Raw genomic sequence first — 21,973 nt, forward strand, 5'->3', positions numbered from 1 at the left:
GGTGAAATTGACAGAGCCTTTGGGGAGGCGAAGATGAAATTAACAAACCCTTTGTGGAGTGGTGTCCATCCACTCTGTCTTTTTAAACTACGCTTCCCACCTAACATTACATCTCCCTTCACTTGAGCATTCCCATGTAAGATGTCTCGTGTAGAGAGACGCTTAAAAAAATGGGACTTCTGAGTAGAGTAGACCTGCTCTCTAAAGATCTGAGTCAGTTTCATACATTCTCCCTGTCGAGGATTTCTGAAAACCAAGCTGCCTGAGAAGGGCACAAGCGCAGAACAGGCAAGTTTTCTTATTTGTTTTTGTTTGTTTGTTTGTTTGTTTGTTTGTTTGTTTGTTTGTTTGTTTGTTTGTTTGTTTGTTTGTTTGTTTGTTTGTTTGTTTGTTTGTTTGTTTGTTTGATTTTATACTGTTTCTCTCCCATTAAGATTTTGAAGTGGTTTTCTGGTCACCTGGCAATCTTAATTCACCCTCCTCAGAGCTCCTGGGAGAATGATTGCAAAATAAATAAAACATACAGAAGTTTCAGAATCCTAACATAGCATTATATTCCTTCCCTGCAGTCAAGAAAAGGAGAGAATGTCTTTCTCCAGGATGAGGAATTGTTCCAGTGTTCATCTAATTGACATACTGTATTGCAAAACTATTTCTCCATATGGCACATCAGGGCTGTTCTCATTTACAGAATCCTGCGGTACCAGGAAGACTACCAATTTTATAGACAATTGTGTGGACAAGAGCCCTTGTCATCAGATGTATTGATCTATGCATTTTAATCCTACTCTTCTCCCAAGGAGCTCAGGGCAGCAAGCCTGGCTTTCTCTCCCTGCACCATCTTATCCACCCTGTGATGTAAGCCAAGCTGAGGAACAGCAACTATCCCAAGGTCAGCTTCCCAGCAAAGGAAAGATTTGAACCCAAGACCCCTGTCCGGTACTCTAACCACTACAACACACTAGGTGCTCCTTCACTCCGGCTACAAAAGATCACCCTCAGTTGCAAGATATACGTATACACAGGAATTGGGGGGACATGCAAAGAGTACTGCCCAATGGTCCTGAAATGCCGCCAGGACAGTTCTCTGCAAAACAGGCCAACTTTTCATAGAAATATCCCAAACTGTCCTTCTTGCATCGCTGGGTTATTTGTTTGGGTTATTTACTATTGTTTCCCCTTTGTACCCTCCTTTGTGCATGTGTGTGTGTTTGAGGGGGGGTACAAAATGTAAGGGAGGGGCTCCAGGTCAGAAATTCAATAATAATGTCATCCAAAGCACAGTTATGTCCTTCCAAAGATGCTGACTTCAATTAATATAGAAGAGTGTAACTCTCTTTAGGATTGCACTGCAAGTCTTTGTGGCACTAGACTCTTGTTCCAGTGTTGGCACTAGACTCTTGATTGCGCACACGTTGGATAATGCTAGCAATCATTTGGAAGTGGATTTTTTGTTTCACACACAAAAAATTCAGTTCCAAATGATCTCTAGAGAGGATTGGAAGTGCATTATCCAACGTCTGCGGAATCACATTTTGTTGTTAAGCTACAGCACTGCAGTCCTAAGCAGGGCTACTCAGACTCCTACTGAAAGCTATCCAATGGGGCTTACTCCCAGGAAAGCATTCTTAGGATTGCACTACAGGACAGCCATCCTCTCTGGAAGTTGCTCCTTGTTCATTTCCTAATCTCTCCCACTTTCCTCTCCGGGCATCTCCGGGCATCTCCCACCAGATGGCAGCAAAATTCTACAGCTACTGTTCTGGGAAAAAAAATCTGAAGATGTTAATGCACTCTTGTTCTCCAAGGTGCACGGCCTGCTGAGGAACCTCTGCACATCTGCCACAAAATCTATGTGCATTGAAAGTTGGACTGAAGGACGGTCAAGGGGTCTCCAGTTCTCTTACTGTATCAACCGTGGACAGCAGGTCGTGACAATATTTTATCCACAAAAAAGCTCCTGAAAGCCTCGCAGCTAATATCCAAATGTTTAATTTGGCCATCTCCTTGAGACAGGGAGAGCAAAGACCTAACTACTTGAAACAAATTTTGCTGGGCGTGAGCTTGTGGGTGCTATGGAGGCAGCATAGAAATCCTCCTTCACTGCCTTCCCAGCCACCTCATAGGCTTTCATAAACACTCTATAAGATGGTCTCGCTTCTCCATCCCGGCTCCACCGCCACACTCACTCAAGCTGACTCAGCTCCCATTTCATCTGTCTTGGCCAGGACTCATTTTGAGGGGGAACGCGCAGGAACGCAGTTCCAGCAGTTCCCCAAAGAGGTCACATATCAGGTGGCCCCGTCCACCTGACTCTCAGCCATTTGGGGCCTGTTCGGCCTGGATTGGGGCTGAAATGGCCTGGATCAGGCCTCTGACAGGTGGTGGATCACTCTCCCGCTCATTAGAGGCCTGATCCTGACCATTTTGGGCCCCTTTTCGGCCATTTTCAGCCCCTTTTGCCATTTTGGGCCCAATTTCGCCCCTGAATGGCCAGGATTGGGTCCAAAATAGCCAGAATAGGTGATGTCAGGGAGAGTGGCATATGTAAATCAGTTACACTAATGACACACTTCCGGTGATGGCAAGAGGCGTGGCATATGCTAATGAGTTATGCTAATTAGTTATGCTAATGAGTTCCTCCAGCTCTTTTTCTACGACATGACCCCTGGCCTTAGCTCTTCTGGATCAATTTGCCTCCATCGCTGAAGGACAATGAAGCAGGAAACTTTTCAGCTATCACATCCTCCCATGCAACATTCAAGTCCCATGTATTGTCGAAGGCTTTCACGGCCGGAGAACGATGGTTGTTGGGGTTTTTCCGGGCTGTATTGCCGTGGTCTTGGCATTGTAGTTCCTGACGTTTCGCCAGCAGCTGTGGCTGGCATCTTCAGAGGTGTAGCACCAAAAGACAGAGATCTCTCACACTGAGAGATCTCTGTCTTTTGGTGCTACACCTCTGAAGATGCCAGCCACAGCTGCTGGCGAAACGTCAGGAACTACAATGCCAAGACCACGGCAATACAGCCCGGAAAAACCCCAACAACCATTCAAGTCCCACTTGATACAGCTGGCAGGGAGGTGGTGGTGGATGAGTGGAAGGACCAAAGAAGAATAAACAAAGAGTTTATCCCTCCCGCTGGATCAGATTTGCACCCACCATGTCTCACATCAGGCTGTTCAGGGTGGCAACACTCACTGCCAGACAAGACCTGGGACTGGGTTTTTGAACAGCAGAAAGATCCCAAGTCAAACAGCTTCAAATCCCTGACCATCCATAACCTCCTTGTGAAAGATGCTCTTTTCCATCTCGGGTTCCCGTCAAAACGGAAACATGGAATGGGCTGAGGGACCCTTTTGCATCACAGGCAGCAAGTGCTCTCATCTAATATTTTACAGGCAGTATCTTCATTCGACACCAGAGGGAACTACAGGACCAAAGTAGGAAACATGCCATTCAAAATTATTCTCCCTTAATGAAAATGAAATCCTGCCCTCAACTAATAGTTGACTTATGGCGACCCCTGCTGGGGATTTTAAGGCAAGAGACTAATAGAGGTGGTTTGCCATTGCCTGCCTTTGCATAGACACACTAGTCTTCCTTGGAGGTCTCCCATCCAATTATTTAACCAAGGTCAACCCTGCTTAGCTTCTGAGATCTGTCAAGATCAGGCTCTCCTGGACTATCCAGGTCAGGGCATCCTCCCTTAATAACCAGCTGAAAATCCGCACTTTCAAGAAGGGCCGTTTTCCCAGGCAGAACTTGACTTGGCAGTGTTGATTCAGGCCCAGAGAAGAACCAGATGTGGTTCCATCCATGAACTAAGGTGGCACTGCTGCTCAGCGGCAAAGCACATACTTAGCAACATAGAAAATGTCCATTCAGTTCCTAGCATTTCTAGATCAAATGATCTCCAGCCAATGGCCTGGGAAAGACCTTTCTCTGTGGAGATGCTGTCATTCAGAGCAGACAGTCTTGAGATAGAGGGATCAACAGTCTAACTGGGCACTTGGTAGGTTCATAGATGTGCGTGTTCAATTACTTGAATGCGAGACTACTTGGGGAGGGTTGCTGCTTGCAGGAACAGTGGCATGCAATAAAGGGAAAACAGAAACGTACTAAGAGCACCCAAATCGCCTGCTGGATTGGACCAAACCCATTTAGTCTGGCATCCTGCATCCCCTAGTGGTCAGTCAGGTCACAGGTGCCTCCATAGAGTCGGTGTACCACCTCTAAACATGGTGGTTTCAACATTTAGCCGTTACGGTTAATAGTTGTTGACTACCTGGATAGTCCAGGCAAACCCGATCTTGTCATATCATGGAAGCTAAGCGGGGTTGGCCTTGGTTAGTAACTGGATGGGAGACCTCCAACAAAGACCAGGGTGGCAGAGTCAGGCAATGGCTGACCACTTCCGTTAGTCTCTTGCCTAGAAACCTCCACCAGGGGGCGCCATAAGTCAGCTATGACTTGACAGCACTCTCCACCCCCCCAATCCTTTCTTAAATTCATCTAAACGAGCAGCCACCATTGCATCTTGTGGCAGTGAGTTCCATAAATTCATTATGCTCTGTATAAAGAAATATTTTCTTTCTTCTGCTCTGTATCTACTGCCCATCAGCCTCATTGGGTGACCCCAATTACTAGTATGATGGGGGGAGGAGGAGAAAGTTCTCTCTCCCTATTTCCCTCACCACCATGCATAATTGTGTAAATTTTTATCATAATCCCTCTTCAGTGGTCTAACACGTTAGCTTTCCTTTGCAGCTAAGGTACTCCATCCTTTCGATCACTTTGGCTGCCCTTTCATGCATGGGAGATCACAACTGACTGAGAAAGTGAGAGAGAGTAGCAGAAAGAAGGAGAAGAAGGAAATGATCAGGGAGAGAAGGAAGGAGAAAAAGAAGCTTATGTGGTAGGGAGTTTGTGGCTCTGACATTACGGGCCAAGGGTAAAATTGTGTCCCCCAGAACTACAAAGGCTGAAGACCACAATCTCTCTACACAAGACATTTGACCCATGAAGAACACGTGTCGAGAGATGCAACGGTAGTAGGGAAGGGTAGTTTAAAAGACAGAGTCGGCGGCAGGGCAAAGTCTTTGCTATACACTGGACTTGTGTGAAGGGGCTGTGAAATGCCAGAAGGGAAACTTCAGCCCATGATAACGTGTCCAGGTCCAAGCTCGGCTCTGGAAGGCAGCTCCACCCCATTTTCATTCCTCGCTGCCCTCTGGTTGCCATCCCACACAGTTTTAGGCAGGAGAGGCAAAACTGACAGAGCCTTTGAGGAGGCAAAGATGGAATTGACAAACCCTCTGAGGAGCGACCGCTGCAGGCTCTGTATTTTTAAACTATGCTTCCCAGCAAACATTGCATCTCCCTACACTTGACACACACACTGAGGTGTCTCGTGTAGAGAGACTCTTTAGAAATGTCATTGTCTGAGGCAGGTAGAGTTCAACATTCCGTAAAGAAACACAGTTTCGCATGAGAGTGATACATGTAGGTGACCTTTGACCAGACTTTCTCTCTCAGCCTAACCTACTTTACCGGGCTGTTGTGAAGAGAAGAACTATATAAACTGCCCTAAATTCTTAGAGGAAGGAAGGAATAAAAATGTAATAAGTTAATAGAAAAATCTAATAAGTCAATAGTAATAAGTACAATAGAAAATGTAATAAGTCAATAGAAAGTCAATAGACATGTAATAAGTCAATAGAAAGAATGCAAACATGTGCTGGTTACATTCACATGTTACAATTTGAGGGTGTACACATAAATCATGAAATATTGTAAAGTGGCACTCCAGTTCCTTCAGACCATGAAAAAAGCAACCTACCTACCCCAAAAATGTTGAGCAGGAGGTAAATATAGTAGCCTTTAAAGACTAACAAGATTTCTAGAGTACGGGCTTTTTAAGAGTCAAACTCTTAATTCTCGAATGCCTATACCCTGGAAATCTTGTTGATCTTTAAGGTGCCACTGTATTCACCTCTTGCTCTTTTACTGCAGACCAACATGGCTGCCCACCTGAAGTTAAACATACGTTGTTTTTCCTACAACCAACTCAAAGTCTTTCATGCTCTGAATACATTGACAGCTTCTTTGACAGGCAGTTCAAAGGAGCAAATCCCTTCAAGCTGCAACAGCACCTATGGAATATTGTTATTACAGCGGTCTATCCAGGTGTTCTCGAGACGTGACCAGAAGCATGTTTATATGGGCTGAGCACTTCCAGGAATGTTGCTCATCAGCTTTTGAGCACCTTCCTTGTACAGCTGAAGTTGAGTAGACTGAAACAAGTTCCATACACCATTTGGCTAAGGAAACAGAAAAGCTGAGATGTGCAGTTCTAGTGTGCTTGCCTTTGAGTACGTCCCACCAAGGTACTCTCAACTGGAGAAGCACCAGCAGGCAGGAACCCTGCCATCACATCTGGGTACAGCTCCAGCCTCCAGCTAACACCTTCTTCCCTGAGCAACCAAAGGAGTTCCACCGGTACTATGGACAACACTATCTAACACACAACCGGGGAATGCAATATGAAACTATGAATAACAATTACTGTTTAATATTATGCAAAGTGCCAAGTGCGAAAAAGTGCCAAGTGCGAAGAATGAATAAATACATGCAATAAATACTATATCCAAAGTCTGTCAGTCCAATATTTTAAAATTCAATATGCTCCAGTGAACAGTCCGGTGTACAGGGAGCGGAGTACTAGGAGGTACGTCTGAAGATAGGTGTGATGGTAGGTGATCTACAGACCAAGGTGGGAATAAAGATACCAAGGGGCGTATTGCCGACGGGCTTGTGCTTGAAATTCCCAATTCCCATTTCGTAATGTTACTTCTTCTTGGGCGATGTTATAATGGATCACTGATCCCCAACGCTCCTGCTCCCATAGTACTCGAATGGACAGTCTGTAATCCATATTGTCCATTCGAGTACTATGGGAGCAGGAGCGTTGGGGATCAGTGATCCATTATAACATCGCCCAAGAAGAAGTAACATTACGAAATGGGAATTGGGAATTGCAAGCACAAGCCCGTCGGCAATACGCCCCTTGGCATCTTTATTCCCACCCTGGACTGTAGATCACCTACCATCACACCTATCTTCAGACGTACCTCCTAACACCTTCTTCCCAGCAGCCCTCGCTAAATACACGCAAGAGAATGAAGTGCGGATGAAGTGAAAGAACCCTGAGATGGTAGAACGGACTGTGCGACGTCAGACCGTAAATGGTGGGTTCCAATTTTGAATGTTTCTTTGCAAAAAAACCCACAAAAACCTCAAAGGAAATAGAAATCTAGCACAGCAGAGAGAAAGTTTTTATCTTGCTTTGTCTGCTGGATTTCTATTTGCAAAGTAGGAAAGGTTCCAAAATAAGACCCTCCGCTTGCAATTGGACATCGCACAGTCCATTCTGCCATGTCATTCCCACTTGCATGTGAGAACCAGATTTCAGAGGCAGCTGCCAGGACTGGGCCTTGGAAGGAAGCTTTGCATTTCTCAGCGTCAGCCTCCTCTGTGTTTCATAATGCAAAAAAGGCTGCCCCCACCGTAATTTGCAACAGTGATTAAATTATTTTTTGAGAGTTTACATGCTGTACTGTATATAATACTGACTATAACCCCCGTGGAGTTTCCTTTCCTCTGTGTTTCATGGCAGATCTATTATGAAACCGGACGGAATTTCACAAGCAGTTTGTGACGTTCCATGGAAGGGTCTGCAACTTCAAGAGGAAGAATCTTTTTTTAAAAAAATCCCACCGGGCTCACACAAGTCCCTCGGTGTGCCTAAAGTAGCTTGTGGGAGATGAGCCTTATTGTTTTGAGGTCATTATTTTGGACAAATAAATGACTGGAAGAGCATTTCCTGGAAATACAGAGGCCTTTTCTTGGTCTGTATGGAAATCTTCTTGTTTCCTCTTCTCGTTGTTCATATTACACAATATTTCTATTGTTAGCCCACAAAAGACCTAAAATGGGGCAAGAGGAAACAAGGCCAAGTGCAAAAAAAATAGGCTGCCATGACGAACTCCCCTTGCAAGCACACAAAAGAGTTAGCAGGGCCCTTCCAAAACATTAGGATGCTCTGGGCAGGGGGCAGATTCTGTAGCTAGCCCCCCAACAATGCACAGGTGAGAGCCCACACCTCTCCTCCCCTCCAGCTTTGAGGGTGGCAGAAGTTTTGCTGCCTCCCCCCCCCCCCCATCACTGAACCTGTATTCTGAAAAGGAACTTATGTATCTATAGGTCTCCCCACGGCTTTTTTTCTGGGAAAAGAGGTGGTGGAACTCAGTGGGTTGCCCTCGGAGAAAATGGTCACATGGCTGGTGGCCCCACCCCCTGATCTCCAGACAGACAGGAGTTGAGATTGCCCTCCGCGCCACTCGGTGGCGTGGAGGGCAATCTTAACTCCCCTCTGTCTGGAGATCAGGGAGCGGGGCCACCAGCCATGTGACCAGTTTCAAGAGGTTCCGGAACTCCGTTCCCCCGTGTTCATGGTGAAAAAAAGCCCTGGGCATCCCGCATCCAAAGCTAATGCTTCATCCATTGAAATATTCTCATCCTCAAGAGTAAAATAGGGGTTTGTTTGTTTGTTTGCATAACATTACAAGAAAATTTTTTATCTCCCATTCTTTCCAAGTCTCTTAACCATAAGCACACGAAGTAAAGATTCGTGGTTCAGTTGGCCATGCGATGCAGAAATAAGATCCTTGGACCAAACATTGACATTTCCCTTAAAAAATAAAGGAGTCAGGTAGGAATAGGGTTGCCAGCCCCCAGGTAGTGGCTGGAGATCTCCCGGAATTACAACCAGTCTCCAGGCCACAGAGATCAGTTCACCTGGAGAAAATGGCTACTTTTGGGGTGGACTCTATGGAATTATACCATGCCAAGGTCCTTTCTCTCTCCAAACCCCACTTTCTCCAGGTTTCACCCACCAGATCTCCAGGAATTTCCCAACTTGGAGCTGGCAACCCTAGGTAGGAAGGTCAGGAAAGGCCACAGCCTAAGACCTCGGTGGTTGCATAGAAATATGCTAAAAAAATAAATAGGTTAGGCAGGGAGGTCTTTTCTTCTCCATTTTCTCCTTACAGCAATACCGTGAAGGAGGTTAGGCTGAGAGCATGTTATTGACCTAAGGTCATCCATGGCAGAATGGGGTTTCAAACCTGGGTCTCCCAGAGCTTAGTATGATACTCTAACCACTACACCACACTGGCCCACACTGATCACTTACTCAAGCCCTATATTTAGCTTGCTACCTTGAGACAGCCTTTTCAGCATATCTTATTAGCCTTATCTATAGAGTCAGTGGAGGAAAATAGCCTGCTTTGGGACCAGTGCTAAGCAATTTACTTTTTAAAATTTTTATTGGTGAGTACATAGTTATTACATACACTCCCCATCATACCTAATTTACAAATGGATTTGGATTTACAAATTGCTGTACATGGCTGAGATGGGTAAAATGACAAGAAAACTCAAAGACCTTGATCCAGGAGAATATATTGCAGATTGGGGGAAATTGAAACAATATCTAGAAAAAAATGGTATGTGAAAGGAGGACTGTGGCAGTTTGAGAACTATTAATTTGTGATTTCTTAAATAGAAGAGAGAAGTAACTTTACCATTAATGGGAAAATTTAGCTATTAATTAACCTAAGCTAGTATTACTATTAAGAGACTTTATCAAAAATATACAGTTTAAACAGTGATGTAGAGAATGGATATATTAGTGGATTTGATAGAGTATACATAAGAGAATTTGAATATGCTTAGAGTAAGAGATATAATACATATATGATTTAGAAGAATTTAATGGAAAATAAGTTAAGTAATAAGATAGGTTAAGGGTTGGAAAGCTGTTGGAAGTCTACAAGGAGAGGGGAGGGAAAGGGTGGGGGTTGAAATAAAAAAGCAATTTACTTTTGAGTGTCCCCCAGTAATAGCATAGCCAGTAAATTGCTGCCATATCAGCTGAACTGACCAGCCCTATCCAAAGGAAAGCAGTACACTAGACACCGTATGCAAAAATAAGTTGGTACTTCAGAGCTGGGATGAGGTCATTATTTTACACCTTTGTAGCTTGCAAAATTAGCAAGCCATTCCAGTGCTTACCAGCATGTGACTCGGGAGTAACTGATGAAAGGCTTGTGGGGCTTATCTACTAACCAAGACAATGGGGCTGCGCTAAGCAGAATCAAACCAGTCACGTTGCTGCAGTGGGGTTGATAGATAATGCTCCTTTTATGGCAAGGGTCTTTCCTCTTCTCACTGGAAAATCTCGAATTAAGATTTAACAGCACATAATATTGAAGGTTTGTGGCGCAGCAGTAGAGTTGCCAATTTTTAAGTAGGACATTCAAACATAGAGGAATCTCACCGTAACAGACTAACTAATAGAAACAAAAAAAGAACCAATACAAATTAGAACTGTAATCTTGAGCCAACATGTACAACCAGGGCTTTTTTTCAGCTGGAACGCGGTGGAACGGAGTTCCGGAACATCTTGAAAATGGTCACATGGCTGGTGGCCCCGCCCCCTGCCCTCCAGACAGAGGGGAGTTTAGATTGCTCTCCAACTCCCCTCTGTCTGGAGATCAGGGGGCGGGGCCACCAGCCATGTGACCATTTTCTCCAAGGGCAACCCACTGAGTTCCACCACTTCTTTTCCCAGATAAAAAGCCCTGCGTACAACAAACGTGTGAAATAATATGCCACAGTCTCCTGTGGTATACAGAACAGCCAATGAATCTAGACCTCCATACAATCTGATAAAGTGCCCAAGTGCAAAGTGCAATATAATAACAATAAAGACAGAGGTCCAGATCTATACATATTACAAATATAAAACTGCAATGCAATTGTGCCATCCACAGGCAACCTTCGTAAGTTAATTCCAAATTGTACAGTCTTCAGGTAAGTCCAAAAGTATTACTGTGCAAAAACACACTGAGGTGTAATTAATTCTTTGCTTTTCCTTAAACAAGGAGCCAGCTTGCTCCCTTCTTTCAGAGTGCCTTTTACAAGAGCGTACCACGTCAAAGAATATTCTCCCCAAGATGTATTTCTTGCTGGATAATATTCACAGAAAGCTTATTCATAAAGGCCACCTCTAAGTGGGGCTGGGATTTCTCCCAGAACTTCAGCTGATCTTCAGACTAAAGAGATCAGTTCCCCTGGAGCAAACGGCAACTTCGGAGTAGTATAGTATCCATAGTAGTAGTCAGGGCTTTTTTTCAGGGAAAAGAGGTGGTGGAACTCAGTGGGTTGCCCTCAGAGAAAAAGGTCACATGGCTGTTGGCCTCGCCCCCTGATCTCCAGACAGAGGGGAGTTTAGATTGCCCTTCCTGCCGGAGGGCAATCTCAACTCCCCTCTGTCTGGAGATCAGGGGGCGGGGCCAACAGCCATGTGACCATTTTCAAGAGGTTCTGGAACTCCATTCCACCGTGTTCCTGCTGAAAAAGAGCCCTGGTAGTAGTACAGTATCTATAGTAGTATAGATATAGTAGTATACTATCTATAGTATCACATCCCTGCTGACCTCCCTCCCTTCCCCAACATCTCCAGGAATTTCCCAGCTTGGAGTTGGCAACCCTTCTTAGCAATGTTTTGTCACTCTGCCATATGATGTGAACATGGGATCTGGGGTAGGCCAAAGTTCCCTTTAGAAGAAAGAGCTGTTCGAACCCCGGTGAGATTCCTGGCTTCAGATTCGTTGCTTCGCATGTGCCAAAACAAAGCTTTGGATCAAACAGCCTGAGAATGATAACGGATGTATGAGGAGGGGGATGGCACAAAACTTATTTTGTGGAGCAGAGAACTTCAGACTCCACTTGGCCGCCCTGGCTGCATCTTGAACAGAAAAGGGTAGGAGCAAAGGACTATTTGAAGTCTTAACTCCAGCAGTGGATAGATGAGATTTATCAATATGCATCAATGGCCAAATTAACTTCTTATGTAAATAATAGACCAATAGCTGGATTTGGGGGCGAATGGAAGGATTTCTTTGGCTACTTAGGCAGAAATTAACATTAATTAAGGTAACTTAGTATAAAGATAAGAAGATAAAACACAGAGAAATGACTAATCAAAAAAGTTGATATTACAGTTTGTATAAGTAACCAAGGAGGGAGAAGGAGAGCCATTATAGTTATGGCCAGGTCTTTTTTTCAGTGGGAACCTGGTGGAACGGAGTTCCGGCACCTCTTAAAAATGGTCACATGGCTGGTGGTCCCGCCCCCTGATTTCCAGACAGAGGGGAGTTGAGATTGCCCTCCGCACTGCTTGGCAGTGCGGAGGGCAATCTAAACTCCCCTCTGTCTGGAGATCAGGGGGTGGGGCCACCAGTCATGTGACCATTTTCGCAGAGGGCAATTTAAACTTTAAAAAACTCCCCCCTTGTTCCAGGTGACCCAAACTGACGTCATTGTGCGGTCCTGAGTTCCACCACTGAGTTCCACCACCTCTTTTCCCAGAAAAAAAAGCCCTGGTTATGGCAAATTTTGAATATACATTTCTATTATTTCAATGTAATTATAAATGCCGTGCTTGTATAAAGTCACAAACTAATTCCAAATGTACTGTTTATATAAGTTTGTATAAGTCTCCATTCAATTCCAAATGTAAAATCTGGTTTTATTCACTTTCTATTTTCATATCTTTTCTTTGAAATAAAATTTCTATTAAATTTAAAAAGAATAATCAAGTCTTATCTCAAGCTTAAAGGGAAAACCTGCAGGTTTACTACTGCAGCAAAAAAAAACCCCAAAAACGATTAGGTGGTTCAACACAACAGCTGAAAACGCATGCACGTTTCAAAGACTTTAATTACCACCTGCTTCAGTGAATTATCACAAACCAGATGCTACCTTTCTCCCGTTTCAAATGTGATCACCTCCCCTTCGGCTAGTGTGGGAGAAGCCATTGCCTCACTAATCTGCCTTGGACGCCAGTTCAATCTGCCCTGCAAGTAAACTCAGGTATAATCGCACCCGTCCTTCTGGCCTCGCCCGCACTTATTTCCATCACTCTTACTGATGAAATTGGAATGAAATTCCAATTGGTGACACTGACTAAAATATTCAAAAAGCCATTAAACATTATAAGTAGGAGAATGATGCAAGCTGCTTTGGGTCCTCACTGGAATGAAAGGCAAGGTATAATGGAAGGAACAACAATAAATAAAACAAATGTGAACATTCACATTCTGTGGAAGGGAAGCAGTGAGCAGTTGAGCAGTGCTCTTGAGGAAGAGCACATGTATTCACACAGAACGGCAAACCATGGGAAGGCGGAAATGCAGTTGTACCTCCACCTTCTTGCAGAGACGGATTTCAAATGTGCATAAGCACATTTAAAATTGCATTTCTGTCTGTCACAAGCCAGCCTCCAACTTTCTATCCTATTCCAACATTCTAGCCTTGATCATATGTTACAGTGAATGCACATGCATCTTGCCTGTATGTGTGTACATCTGTTTGTAAAAAAAGCTGAGGTGTGTGCAGTGTACAAATGAAACTAGGGACCAGCGCCTGGATAAATATAGGGTTTGTATCACATGTTCAGCTGTACATGTGTTGACCCTAGTATGACAATTACTCAGCATATATATGCTGTACGTGGATTGTATGTCTGTTTACTGCAAGGCTTCTATCATGCCCTAAAGTGACAAAGAATCATAGAATCATAGGGTTGGAAGGTACCTCCAGGGTCATCTAGTCCAACCCCCTTCACAATGCGGGAAATTCACAACTACCCTCCCACACATGCCCAGTGGCCCCTGCTCCATGCCCAGAAGATGGCAAACCACCATCAGGATCCCTGGACAAACGGGCCTGGGGGAAATTGCTTCCTGACCCCAAAGTGGCGATTGGCATTACCCTGGGCGTGTAAGAAGGGGCCATGAGAACTAAGCACTGATGTAGCCCTTCCTGCCCTCCCTCTTGTGCTCTGCCCAGGTTCACAGAGAAAGAGAACCACAGAGCAGGGCTTTGCAAATGGTGGGCTGGGTTATGTAAACCAGGGTTGTGTGCATTCTCCGTGGCTCCCGTTGAGTTCCGAGGGGCAAAGCATTAAGGCAGTGATGGATGGAGCGTTCGGGGGGGGGGGAGGAGTGATAAAAGCAAAGCTCCCATCTGCCTGTCACGCCATCCATCAAACTTCATGGCTCTTTAGCGAATATAAGGTTGGTCTATAAGGTGCTACTGGGCCCAAATCCTGGAAATCTTGTTGGCCTCTAGGATGCTGCTGGATTCCGCCCCCGCCCCGCCCCCGCGGTCTAGATGCTTTGTTTACTTTCCCAGCTGCAGAAAAGCGCAAGAGTCCAGTAGCACCTACAAGACTCACAAAATTTGTGGGAGGGTGCGAGCATTCGTGAGTCCCCGCTCACTTCTGCTCAGGCGACCCTCACTGAAGAAGTGAGCTGCGACTCACAAAAGCTCACACCCTCCCACAAATTTTGCGAGTCTCACAGGTGCCCCTGGACTCTTGCTCTTTACTACTGCTACGAACAGACGAACACGGCTACCCACCCGGATCTTTCCCAGCTGGTTGGAGAGAGGGTTCACCCGCTGGGGCTGCTCCTGTCCCTTTAAGCGAGGGGCGGGGCTCTCGTGGGGGGAGGGGAGGAGGGAGGGGAGGCGGGAGGAGCGCGCGCGCCTGCCCCGCCCCGCCCGGCCCGAGAGCGATTGATTAATTTCTGGCGCTCCGCTTTGATCCATTCAGAAATTCCCGGGCGCGGCGCGAGCGAGAGGCCGCGACGCCCCGAGGCGCTGGCCGGGCTGCGGGCGCGCGAGGCGTGCATGGCTGCCGTCGGGGGCCCACGTGCGGCCGCGGGACCAGCAGCGGGCGGCTCTGCGCAGCCGGCGCCGAGGCCGGCCCGGCAGCCGGAGTGAGCGGGCGGGCGGGCTCGAGCGCGGCGCTGCCTCCGGGCGGCGGGCGGCGCACCTGGCCGGGGCTTCCGCGCGCGCCTCCGTCCCGGGGCAGGGCCGGATGATCGCGCCGCGCAGCCACCTCTCGCCGCCGTCGCCGCCCGCCATGGCTGCCAAGGAGGATCTGTACGGCAAAGTCACCCCGCGGAGGAACAGGCAGCCCCGCGCGGGCACCCTCAAGCACGGCTCCTCGCTGGACACGCTCCTCTCCATGGGGTTCCCCAAAGCCAGAGCGTGAGTCGGGCGGGCGGGTGGGGAGCAGAGGGGCTTTCTGTCGGGCTCCTGAGTCATCCTTTCCCCCCCTCCTTGGAGGTGGTGATGATGATGAAGAAAAAGCAGTCGCAAAAAAAAAAGCATCTGCATTCCTCGCATTACTATTATTCGCGTTATTAGGGGCGTGCGTTCTTGTATCTCTGGCCACTGTCGCTGCGTCGCGGCGCGCTGCAGAGCCGGCGCTGGTCCAGCTTGGGAGAAGGGCGCTGACATCTTGCTGATGCGGCTTCTGGGACGGTTTATCTCCCCCCGCCTTCTGCTTTCGGGTTGCTTTCAAAGGAGGCTTGCATCATCCTCATTTTTAGACAGCGACAGCATCCCTTGGCCACCCAGAGGTGCAGCGGCGGAGAGGCGAAGACGGATCCCGCTGCAGTGGCTTTGTGGCTCGCTTGGCAATTGCGTGCTTATTGAGCAAAGGGAGGCAGCCAGGACCACGGGGAGGGCTCGGGGGGGGGGCTTTCTGGAGCCCTGCAGATTTCGCAGAAGCTGGGTCCATAGGAGAAAGGGGGAACGCTGCCTGCTGCTGCCTTCCCTTATCTTAATTTTGGGGGCGGGGGGGGGGGAGGAAGCTTTGCTTTTAGGTAGCAAGCGAAAGGGGAAGCTGCTCCTTAGCGATCGAGCAGCCTGTTTGCAGGAGCGGAGGAATTTCATAAACCCTCCTGGCTGAATAGGTTCCTCTTTAGGCCGTATGGTGGGGCTTGGCTCACCGGTGGAATGTATAATGCTTTGTTCCGTTTCCAGGGCTGCAGGTTCAAAGCTGAGCATCTCCAGTGGAAAACCTGCCAAAGACTTTCAGGGTTGTGTTTCAATCCAGGCCTGAGATTCTTTGCACACACAGCTCAGTGGCTGATGGGCCTAGAAGCAGTGACCCATGGATGGAGCTCTTCATCCTTGGGCCACCGTCCATTTCTTGGGCCGAAGGGAAGGGGCTCCCGGACAGAATGCAGGTAACTGCCCTTCATGTCTTCTGCAGTGTCTGGAAGCCCTCTCTTTCTCCCTCATAACAACAACAACATTTGATTTATATACCGCCCTTCAGGGCAACTTAATGCCAACTCAGAGTGGTTTACAAAGTATGCTATTATTATCCCCACAACAAAGCACCCTGTGAGGTGGGTGAGGCTGAGAGAGCCCTGAGAGAGCTGTGACTAGCCCAAGGTCACCCAGCTGGCTTCAAGTGGAGGAGTGGGGAATCAAACCCGGCTCTCCTGATTAGAGTCCCGCACTCACTACACCAAAGTGGCTCTTCCCACAATTCCCTGCATAATCTCTATTCCAACGGGGAGGCCCAAACATCAGGTCTCATCCTTGCCAGTTTTACAGATCGGTTCATGGTTTTAAAAGGGGTGGGTGGGGAAGGGGCAGGCCCAGAAATACAGATTGATAACTTGGAAGCAGTTCTAGGCAACAGACGTACAAGAGCTGCTCTGTACAGAGGCGTTATCAGCCTCAGCTCACAGCAGCTTTCCTAGGGCTGAGGCAAAAACCTTTCTGAACTGTGGGTAGGCAAAAGATTCAGATAGGATCATTTGGAAACATAAATCGGTGCCATCCAAGAGTCTGTGTATTCCCTTAACCGATGTGTGTGTATGTACACACGTGTCATTTGGCTTGCACAGGCCTATTAAGTTTCAGATTCTTTTGGGTCCCATATGAGAAAGTAATTTGATTCTTCCCCTTTTTCCTTCCTACTGGCATTAAGATAATCTTAGGAAAGAAAGCCCCACTCTGTTATATATGAGAAGTAGTTACATGATCTATGATGACAATTAAACCTGGAAGAAGCTGGGAGGTGGTTAGATTTTCCCTTTGGCGTTGGCCTGTTGGGACTCTATGACAACAAAGATCCAGAGAAGCTAGCCATATTAGTCTGTAGTCGCAAAATACTAAAGAGTCCAGTAGCACCTTTATGGTTGACCAACTTTATTATAGCATAAACTTTCGAGAATCACAGCTCTCTTCATCAGATGCAACTATATTGTAGCATAAGCTTTTGAGCACCACAGCTCTCTTCGTCAGATGCAACTTTATTGTAGCATAAGCTTTCAAGAACCACAGCTCTCTTCATCAGATGCAACTTTATTGTAGCATAAGCTTTCGAGCACCACAGCTCTCTTCGTCAGATGCAACTTTATTGTAGCATAAGCTTTCAAGAACCACAGCTCTCTTCATCAGATGCAACTTTATTGTAGCATAAGCTTTTGAGAACCACAGCTCTCTTCATCAGATGCATCGATGCATATGACGAAGAGAGCTGTGGTTCTTGAAAGCTTGTGCTACAATAAAGTTGATTAGTCTGAAAGGTGCTACTAGACGCTTTACTATTTTATGACAACAAAATACTTCCTCAACAATTTCTCAACAGCATATTGTCTGGGGTCATTTTAAAAGCGCCAATGGGTTCAAATGCCTTCAGATTCCTAGACCTCATCATCTATTTTTAAGAAGCCAGCCATGTAAAAGAATTTTACATTCTAAATTTCTGGGGGGGGGGGGGGTCTGAAGAAACTAGTTCCTTCCCACCAAACAATGGCTAGGTAGCTTTTATGCTTTGATGCACTTAGACTTTGGTGTTAAGTAGGACAGTGGAAAACTCCATGTCTCTATGTGTGTCAGGTATATAGAGCCATTATTTAGACACTGCGATCTACCGCTGAAATGCAGCCCTTGCAAACTGGGTGGCTGAGAAAAGAGTGACCAGGCCCAAGGCACGGATGGAAATTCACTAGTTTGGACGTGCTCACCACAAAGAACTACCCCAGCTAGATTTTAATTCAGCACCTACACATCCACTGGTGGTTTTGGTACGGCTGTATCTATGAGTCTGTCTACACAAGACATCTTACATGGGAATGCTCAAGTGAAGGGAGCGCAATCTCAGCAGGGAAGCATTGTTTTAAAAGAGAGAGTCGGCAGAGATCGCTCCTCAGAGGGTCTGTTTATTTCATATTTGCCTCCCTGAAGGCTCTGTCAGTTTCACCTCCCCTTCCAGGAGGCGAAGATGAAATTAACAAACCCTTTGAGGAGCGATCTCTGCCGGCTCTCTCTTTTAAAACTATACTTCTCAGCTAACATTGCATCTCCCTGCACTTGAACATCCTGTGTAAGATGTCTTGCGTAGAGAGACTCATATGTGAGCTCAGTAACCCAAGCTGAAATCAACTGGAACTCATTTTTACATGAAGTCACAGGTCCGAAAGTAAGGCTTACTAGCCTTCCAAATAAAAGATAATCCCAAAAAGCCAAGTTGTGGAGCAAGGCAGTTGGTGGGCTGGTGATGCTCTGAAGAACTAAAGAGGGAGATATTTATAAATAAGAGCTAGAGGCACCTTTTTCCAGGAAGAACCATCAAAGAGATCTGGCAGGTACCCAAAATATCCCCAAGTTAGGAAAGGGTGGCTTTTACCCAGATGTTGCTGAGATGTTAGGTAGATTTTAGTTCACTACATACACAACCACTGGTGTTTCCATATTTCTATATGGGTGCATCTACATGAGTGTATTGTAGTGGTTAGAGTGTCAGATTAGGATCTGGGAGACCCAGGTTCAAATCCCTGCTCTGCCACGAAAGCTCACTGGGTGACCTTGGGCCAGTCACATGCTTTCAGCCTAACCTACCCCACAGGATTGTTTTGAAGATGAAATGGAGGAGAAGAGAATTGTGTAAGCCACTATGCGCCCCACTGGGGAGAAAGGCATGGTATAAATGAAATAAAAAATAAATAAAATGAACAGTGCAATCCTAAACAGATCCAGAGGAGTTAGTCATGTTAGTCGGTAGTTACAAAACAGTAGAGTCCAGTAGCACTTTTAAGACTAACCAGCTTTATTGTAGCATAAGCTTTCAAGAACCACATCTCTCTTCATCAGATGCATGATGAATATAGCTGTGGTTCTCTAAAGCTTATGCTTTCCTAAACAGAATTATACCCTTCTAAGTGAAATCAGTGGGCTTAGAACAAAGCTTGTCTATATGGTCAGGAATTGTTTGAGGAGTTATTCCGAGATAATCTCTTTCTATATGGCCAAGATTGCACTTAGCCATGTTAGTCCAAAGCAAAATCCAAAAGCAAAAGCCAGGTTATACCTTTTCTTAAGGCCAATCCAAATAATGCAAACACAGACAAACCACAGTGTGCAAACGTTCAGGTTCCCCCCCCTACTTTATCAGAGTGGATGTTACAAGGATGGGGGGATATTTCAGGCCATGGTCTTCTGATAGTCACAGGTTTTCAGCCAGACCTTGTTACAAAGAGTGTCTTTTTAAGTTATAGCACCCTCAGTCCCTCAGTTGTGCAAGTTTCGCATGATTTTGTCATTTAGCTGCTGCAATGTCCCATAACATAATTGTGAGCAGAAGATAGATTTAGGATATCGTACTTCAGAAGGTTTTGCTTACCATACAAACTCTGTGGCTTGGCTTACTCAAACTATTTTGTCTGTAGGTACTTTTCCATAGTATGCTTGCTGTTATCCACATGGAAAGAGATTGATGTGGTTTCCTGGGCAATATCGGCAATGAGGCTTCCACAGGGCAGAATTCCATATATTCAATTAACCTGATACACAGGCAATTGAATATTGTTATAATGTTGTGTGTGTCAGGTTCTCTGAAATTAACACTCTAGTCCCTTTCCTTCCAGAGCTATACATTTCCCCTTATATCTCCACAACGAAGGGGCTAGGCACTTTTTTGTTTTTTTTAATGAAAGCTGGGTATTCTAAGAAGCTGGTACACAGATTGTTATAATGTTATAAAAATATTCAGTTGCCAGTAAGCCCTGGAGAGAGGAATGGGTATCATGCACAGGGAAACTGGCTGCCATGTGAGTGGGACTAGGAAAATGCAACTTTCCACCCACATGGTAGCTATCTAGACTTTGGGAAAGATCAGAGAAAATCCAGGAGATGCATGAATGCCCTAAGATGCTGTGAGGAAGCAGGGGCGGGGGGAGGGGATATCTGCTTCCCAACAGCACCAAACCGGGAGCAAATAACTCATGTGGAATAGGCCCTCATGAATTGATTCTCAGAAGGATTTGTGGGTCCTGCTTTGAAGCTGAGGCTTGATCCAGCCATCTTGTAATTCCTGCTGTGCTTCTGATAAGTCTGAACTTTGAAATTCTCAAAGCTGTCTCTGATTTCTCATTTACCCCAAAACCAGGGCTTTTTTTCAGCTGGAACGTGGTGGAACGGAGTTCCGGAACCTCTTGAAAATGGTCACATGGCCGGTGGCCCCGCCCCCTGATCTCCAGACAGAGGGGAGTGTAGATTGCCCTCCGCGCGGCTCAGCTCAGCATGGAGGGCAATCTACACTCCCCTCTGTCTGGAGATCAGGGGGCGGGGCCACCAGCCATGTGACCATTTTCTTCGAGGGCAACCCACTGAGTTTCACCACCTCTTTTCCCAGAAAAAAAGCCCTGCCCAAAATACCCCGTCTCTGGGTTTAATGATGAAAAATATGTCTTTGAACAGATATCACCCACTTCCCATTTCTTTTCCACTCTAGCAAAAGTACTTTTAAGAACTCCGTTATGAAGTTGTTTTGTTTTAAGGAAACAAACAGCTGTTGGTTCGTGGTTGTGTTGAGAACCACGTTGGCTGGCCCTGTTATCTGTTTGGTCACCATTTTAGCTTGCTGATAGGACTACTGTAATCTGAGACTGCCCCCAAAGTAATCTCTGCAATTCTACTTTGGACTGTTGCTTACATCTGGTCACTATTCAGTGGCTGACCCAAAGTAAGAGTCATACTGCAAAGACTATTGGCCTTTTAGGAAATGATGTGTTGTTTTATGCACATGAATATATCAAAAACTGCTTTATACTGAATGTTGGAGGTGCCAGGTTGTAGCTGTAGTAGGCTTTTGCAGGGCTAATCTAGTTGTGAACTAGTCTGTTCCAGTTCTGGGGAAAAAAACATGTTGGATTAACATGGAAATGGGGAGGGGGTTCATTTGGGATGTCTTTGGGGTGTCTACCATATTCCGCATTAGCCTTGCCAACACTGCATCTGTAACTGACAGATGTTGAGGGTGGTGCCTGAGAAGCTGGAGTTTAGGGAGGACATGACATCACTTTTGGGTGACACTCTAGGAATTCCCCCCAACCTCTGTGGTAAACACCATAGAGACATACAGAAATTCCTAGAGCATTACTATGGAGCCCATTTTCCATCCATTTCCCCCTTGCTTCTCATGATCTTAGGCGCAGTGGCTTACTTGCAGCAGGCAGGAAAATGGGAAGCCTATTCTACATCCTCTCTGGCATGGTGAGAACAAATGTTTTTTAGAGGTAATTTCTCTCAGATGTGAACATGTGAAAATGATGTGAATAACGCTTCCCATCAGGGTCAGCAGTGAACATGGTCCGGCAGCTGCAGAGACCCTCAGCCTGGTAGAAACCCTTGAACTATCTGTTCCCACCTAGAAAAAGATTCCACCCACAACCTCTGCACTGTGGCTGGACTCTGAGACGTTCTGCTGTTTCCTGGTGAGAGGAGCCCTTACAGAACATGGTAGAGCATAGTTCTTTCATATGAATGGTGCATTTCACTCCCTCCAGGCAAACCTCCCTTTGGTCTGATGGGATGGAGGCCAGGCGTAGACAGCTACATGTACACAAGATTGTCCTGTTTCCTCTCCAACAAGAAAGCGGGACAATCTCCCAGAAGCCTCTGTGATGTTGCCGGGATCTTTGGCACAATCTCTCATTTCCTAGAGGGAGTGGAACAGTAATTCTGGGTTCCTTC

General features: G+C 46.2%; 1 protein-coding gene across 2 annotated transcripts in view; it reads left to right on the top strand.

The window, feature by feature from the left end:
* The first annotated feature begins 14,812 nt into the window (after positions 1 to 14,812).
* Positions 14,813 to 21,973, top strand: part of UBASH3B (ubiquitin associated and SH3 domain containing B) — an 84,066-nt gene continuing 76,905 nt past the window's right edge. For both annotated transcript variants that reach the window (XM_054998238.1, XM_054998239.1), the window contains exon 1: positions 14,813 to 15,184. In XM_054998238.1, coding sequence (XP_054854213.1) covers positions 15,012 to 15,184 — 173 coding nt within the window. In that variant the 5' untranslated portion in view covers positions 14,813 to 15,011. The remainder of the gene's footprint in view (positions 15,185 to 21,973) is intronic.

Source organism: Eublepharis macularius, chromosome 14 (assembly GCF_028583425.1).
Source record: "Eublepharis macularius isolate TG4126 chromosome 14, MPM_Emac_v1.0, whole genome shotgun sequence".
In the NCBI taxonomy this organism is placed as follows: domain Eukaryota; kingdom Metazoa; phylum Chordata; class Lepidosauria; order Squamata; family Eublepharidae; genus Eublepharis; species Eublepharis macularius.